Source organism: Octopus bimaculoides, chromosome 11 (assembly GCF_001194135.2).
Source record: "Octopus bimaculoides isolate UCB-OBI-ISO-001 chromosome 11, ASM119413v2, whole genome shotgun sequence".
In the NCBI taxonomy this organism is placed as follows: Eukaryota; Metazoa; Mollusca; class Cephalopoda; order Octopoda; family Octopodidae; genus Octopus; species Octopus bimaculoides.
Window position 1 is genome coordinate 61,452,680 of NC_068991.1, and position 6,293 is coordinate 61,458,972.

The following is a 6,293-nucleotide window of genomic DNA, read 5'->3' on the forward strand; positions in this document are numbered from 1 at the left end:
TTTGGCTGTCTCCACACGTATACTCGGCCGGTGGTCGGAAGTAGGGTAAAGGATGACTTGTCTGAGAAAGACTAACATTCTTTCACTGCTCTAGGGACCAATTCTGTAGGTTTTTACTCCATTCTAAATGCTTTGCAACCTTTGTTTTTGAAAGTAGTGGTTTTCTGATTGCAGCCCTCCCTTGAAATCTGGTTTTGTGCAGCTCCCAGCAAACAGTTTTTGAGGAAACTGTGTTCTTGAGGTGGTCATTAAGCTCTGCAGTAATTTTGGGAGCTGTACTTTGGTGATCCTTTCTAACAATTCACATAAGAGTGCAATGGTCCGTACCTGTAAGTTTTGGTTTTCTTCCAGAGTTTTGTTTTGACAAGGAGGTTTTCCCCTCTTTCTCAAAGGCTGTCATTACTTTCGAGAGAGTACTTCTTGATACACCAAACATTTTGGCTGCTTTTGATACGCTAGCACCTGCCATACGAGCACCAACAATTTGAATTCTTTGAAAGTCCGATCAAACTGTCATTTTAATGAATTGTGATTACCTTTTTCCAATGATATCTGAAAAGAAACAGCAATTTTAGCAAAACATATTAAGCAACACTAATAATAAATCAAAAAAACAAAAATAAACAAGCTTTTGACAGTTTTATAGATATTTCAAAATTATGATGCAAAGTGTTTCTGTTATTTTGTCCAACCCCTGTACATATATATATATGTGTATATATATATATATATATATATATATATGCTAGCATAGGAAACCAACATTACATGGTTATGAATATACATCTGTTTTTGTATACAAAGAAGCATTCAATACCTTTATGTAGAGATAAAAAATTTATAAATAAATAGTTGATGATTCATTTGAACACTGCTCAGTTTCATTCACACTCACACGCATATTCATATATATGTATATGTGTATATATGTGTGTGTGTGCATATATATATTCATGCACTCACACACACACACATATATATATGAATATATATTATTTTTGTGGTTGTTGTTGTTGTCATTATTATTATTATTAATATTATTATTATTCACTTAACTTCTCCCAATTTATCTATGTCTTTACTACATCTCAGCTCCATTCTGCAGCTTACAGATGCAACGCTTTCTGCAGCACATGACTCATTCCAGGTACTGATGGTATCTGAAGACTTCCTAGAAAGTATTTTCAGCTTTTTATACCAGAATATTGCTCCTTGTGATTGTCCCAAGTGCACCAATCACAATATGTACCACACTCCCTTTTTAGAAGCTCTATAGATTCTTTTCACCTCCAATCTTAAGTCTTGGTTCTTCCCAACTTTCCCATTCTCTGTTTTCACAATATTTTGGTCTGCAGCTATAGTTACTTTGATGTGGCTCCATTCTTTGAACTCCTTCAGTAGGAGAGTGATATCTGGTCGGTTATGTTGCAGCCTTTTGTCTGTGTATATTGGCATATCTCATGTGAGTTTCACCTGATCATTCTGTGCTACTCATAAAGGTTTGATTCTCATACCACTTGTTGGAACATTCTAGCCCATACCTCTTTTACAACTCACATTGTATTTGTACTGTTATTTTGTCATGGCGTTCTTTGTACTCCATCTGTACCAGCTGTACCAGGTTCCAATCTGATTTGGCAAAATTTCTACAGCTGGATGCCCTCCCTAACGCCAACCACTCCGAGAGTGTAGTGGGTGCTTTTTACATGCCACCGGCATAGGAGCCAGTCAGGTGGGCCCGGCATTGATCATGTTCAGATGGTGCTTTTTACGTGCCACTGGCACAGAAGGTGCTGGCATCAGCCACGTTCAGATGGTGCTTTTTATGTGCCACTTGACTGAATTAATATGTAAAGCTTCTTCTGGAAAAGCAAGAATCGCTCTTTCCATTTCCTTTAAAAAAAAAAACTATGTCAATCATCTCCGAGATTCTTTATCAGCTTCATATCCACTGTTTGTTGAAAAAACTATCCATGTAGGACTTTCTCTTTCCAATTCATGATCTTTTCTCTGTTAGCCCTCATGTTGTATTCCTGGAGGGTCTCCCCATTGTAACTGATAACCTTCTCACTCAGTGCAGCCTCCAACATTCTCTCTTCACTATTCCTCAGATAGGCATGTCAGAACTTGATCACATTCACATCACTATCTCTTTCAGCCAGTCCCTTTCCACCTTCCTTCCTAGGTAAGAATAGCCTTGCTTCATTACTTCTAGTATGAAGGCACCCATGCAGAGCCATTACTTCCCTAGTTTTTCTTTCCATGTTGACGAGTTCTTCCTTTGTTCATACCACAATACCTGCATAATGATTTATCACACCTACAGCCCACATGTTGATGTCTCTAATCAGGTTCCCTCCATTTGGTTTTGACTTACATAACTCATTAACTCCCCTGGTTTATTCAGAAAGAATTTTCTCCTTCATTTTGGTGTTCAGCATTTGGTCTAGTTATAAAACACCAAGATACTTGTAACCCCTTTATGGAAAGGATCTGTTGCAGTGTTGATGAAGCTATGCAGAAGCTGTTTTGTATATTCGTAAGAGAGAATCAATTGTAGGGAAAATTCTATAGAAGAGTTACAGAACTGTAGACATTTTGAGGTTAGAGATATGAATACAATTAATTGCCCTATAGTTTCTGTGACAGATAAGGAGCAGCCTGCTTTTATTCTTTGGAAATGGAATAAATAAAAGACATAAATAATGCTCAAATACATGTGCATGCACACACACACATATAGGTATACATGTACATGTTGTCTGTCTATCTATCTATCTATCTGTATCTGTATGTATGTATGTATGTATATATGTATGTATATATGTATATATATATGTATATATATATATATATATATATATATATATATATATATATATATATATATATATATATATATATATATATATATATATATATATATATATATATATATATATACACACATATATATGTATATATACATATAAAATATATAGTTTTAGGGAAAATAACCAAGTTTCAAGAACTCATCGATGAAAATCCACTATCACATATAGAAAAATTAATGATTAACAGCACAATAAATGAGTATAATATAAAACAAAGTAACTATCATAAGATAAAGATAATAAAATGACTACACGTGTTTCATAACTAATTTTCAAATAGAAAGGAAATTTGAATCGATTAAAATCAATTAAAGTTACCGAAAATAAATACTATTCAAAAATGCAGCTAATCGTCAGGTCGTAAATAGAACAATAATTATAATAAATAAATATATATATCAACCAACAATAAGTACCAAATGAATTTATATAAAATGACCATTACCAACACGGTCACTACTACTACTATAACCAATAAAAAATGCCCCCCACGTGGACTATTGACACCAGTAAGGAACAATTATGAACTTTTCATTTAATTTCATTTTTTTAAATATGTATTTTTGATAAGGTTCGTTTTTACAAGAACTGAAACATGTTAAAAATATCTGACAAAATTTTAAATTAAAATTCATTTTTTATGTATTGGCGTTTTCAAACTTCTTTTTTTATAAATATATACCCACTCGTATGCCACCTGCACTTTTTTATCAATACTATATATATATGTACTAGCAGAAAGACTGCCCGGAGGGAGTCACTTGATAATATTTTCATATTTGATATATAATTCATCTAACTATTTCTTTGTATAATAGTGCTCACTTGCCTAGTAAATATTGATTTCATTATTTTATCATTCATAGTCTCTCTTTCTTAAACAAACATCAAGGTAGTCCAACAACAGAAGGAGAAGCCGTTTGTCAAGTTTTACCTTCCCCTCAAAGCAACATAGAGATTTCAATTCATCAGCACATGTGTAAGTTTTGCAGTGTTTGTGTGTGTGTGAGAGAGAGAGTGAGAGAGAGAGAGGGGGGAGATCATTGCAAACAATGAATGAAATAAACATATGAAAAATCATATAAATAAAAGGGCATTACTACAGATGTATATACCCCTGACTTTGTTGCTTCATAACATCCAGAAAAATGGATACTTTATAACAAAATTTTCTACAAATACCACTTAGATGTTGTGGCTTCAGAGTATATAGGGATTTATAATAATTTTTCTGAGGGGGTGGAGAGAGAGGAGTTTCGGAAAGTTCACACGATCTGACTTTTTTCCCTTGCAACTTTCAGGAAAATGGGTATCTTTTGATAAAAGTTTATACAAATCCTTTCCAAACGGTATAGATTACGATTATTAAGAAATTTGTAGGGAAAATATTTTGGGGGATTTTCCCTGTTTTTTTTTTTTTAATGAAATTCTCTACAAATATACCTCAGACTATGTAGATTCCGAGGACGTAGGAATTTGGGGGCGGAGAACAATTGGGGGCTATTTTTTAGAACTGTTCCCCACTCGCGGCAGTTTCTGAACAAGTCGTCCATATTTGTTTCATTTTCTCCGTTTGGTGCGTTTCTGTATCCATAGATACTGATGCAACAAACAGACTATGAAGGCAAATGAAGCCCTCGCCAGAAAACTCGTTATGCTAAAAATAACAGCTAAAGGGTGGTACACAGAAATATGTTAAGACGACTTATCTGTTGCATACGATTTTTTTTTCACTTTAAGTAAATTCCCAAGTAAACGTTTCTAATAGAAAGGCAGAAGACACCAGAAGCAAAAATAAGGAATATACACGCAGTTAAATATAGAAGTGTAAAGCATAATTTGTCACATAATCTCTAGGATCTTTCTGATTTGACGGGCACCACTTGTTTTCTTAACGAAACACTTTCAAACTTGGGATACTGGTAGAATGTGTCATATAAAACAACTTTTTCTCTTAGCCTTCTTAACAAAAAATTGAACATCGCAAGTTATTTCATGTTAAAGTTGTCGTATTTCCGTAATTTCAATCAATCACTGACGTCTATTCAGCTGAATATAGTTAATGCTGTTTTTGTAGAAATAACTTCGAATATAAAATTTTTTATCTGTTCTATAACACAAAATATACAAGTATACGAAGTTTGAAAGTGTTTCGGTACCAAAAACACTACATAAAACATAAATGAAAAGTGTTGCCCGTCAAACCAGAAAGATCCAATCTCTATAATAATGATGATATTGAATGGAATAATATCCGGTTTGAACTTTTTTTTACTTACATGTGTGTGTGTGTGCGCGCGCGCACAAAACGGAGAAAATGAAATAAATACGACGACTTGTTCAGAAACACCGGGGTGCAGAACAGTTCGCAGCTTGTTTGCGATGTGCTCTGACTTGATAGGAACTAGGAGGATAGTAGGCCAGTCTTGGAGAGAGAGAAAGAGCGAGTAAACCGTTTCTTAACGTGTAACACATACATTCAATCATTAAAATGCATAGAATACCTTGTTTTATCTGTATACACACATGTATATAGTGGATAATAATTGTGTATATTCTGAGATGTAATTATGCCGTTATCATGGTCATAAATAACAAACACAAGAAAGATGAGAGACTATCGTTCCCTCCTTGTTATTAACGGCTGTTGTTTATAATCCATAACGATCATCTCACACCTTATGCTCTAACACCAAGTTAATCCCTTGGTCGTTTATCTTCACTATCTTCATCGTTTCCACGCATTATTCCTCTTGATTACATTGCCTACCATGTTTATGACTCCTCGGGTGTCATGTACCCTGTCTAAGACAAAACAAAAAAAACGCTTTAAATATTAAATTTCACCAGAAATTATGCACGGCATTCGATGGTTTGTTTTCATCTATGTGCTCGTAATCGGCCAATTTGGATTAATACTTGTCAGAGAAATTCATACAGTAAGCCCTTGTGTGTTAAATGTAAGTATTACCCAAGGTTTATTATATATTTTACGATGTTTTACGAAAACATTTTCGGTATACCACATTTTCATTTCGAAATAGCGACACACACTCAGTTATATTCACATGTTCTACCGACTCCTCTTGTCTTCCCATTTTCTATTCGGTAATTTTTCAGAGTACCACCCGCACGATTTTCACTAACTCTTTTACTCTTTTACTTGTTTCAGTCATTTGACTGCGGCCATGCTAGAGCACCGCCTTTGGTCGAGCAAATCGAACCCAGGACTTATTCTTTGTAAGCCTAGTACTTATTCTATCGGTCCCTTTTGCCGAACCGCTAAGTTACCGGGACGTAAACACACCAGAATCGGTTGTCAAGCGATGTTGAGTGGACAAACACAGACACACAAACATATACACACACATACATACATACATACATACATACATACATACATACATACATACATATATA

General features: G+C 34.5%; 1 protein-coding gene across 1 annotated transcript in view; it reads left to right on the forward strand.

Annotated features, from left to right (window-relative positions):
• Nucleotides 1–5,222: 5,222 nt before the first annotated feature.
• LOC106879934 (mucin-17-like) overlaps nucleotides 5,223–6,293 on the forward strand; it is a 45,664-nt gene continuing 44,593 nt past the window's right edge. The window contains exon 1 of the mRNA XM_052971893.1: nucleotides 5,223–5,833. Coding sequence (XP_052827853.1) covers nucleotides 5,729–5,833 — 105 coding nt within the window. The 5' untranslated portion in view covers nucleotides 5,223–5,728. The remainder of the gene's footprint in view (nucleotides 5,834–6,293) is intronic.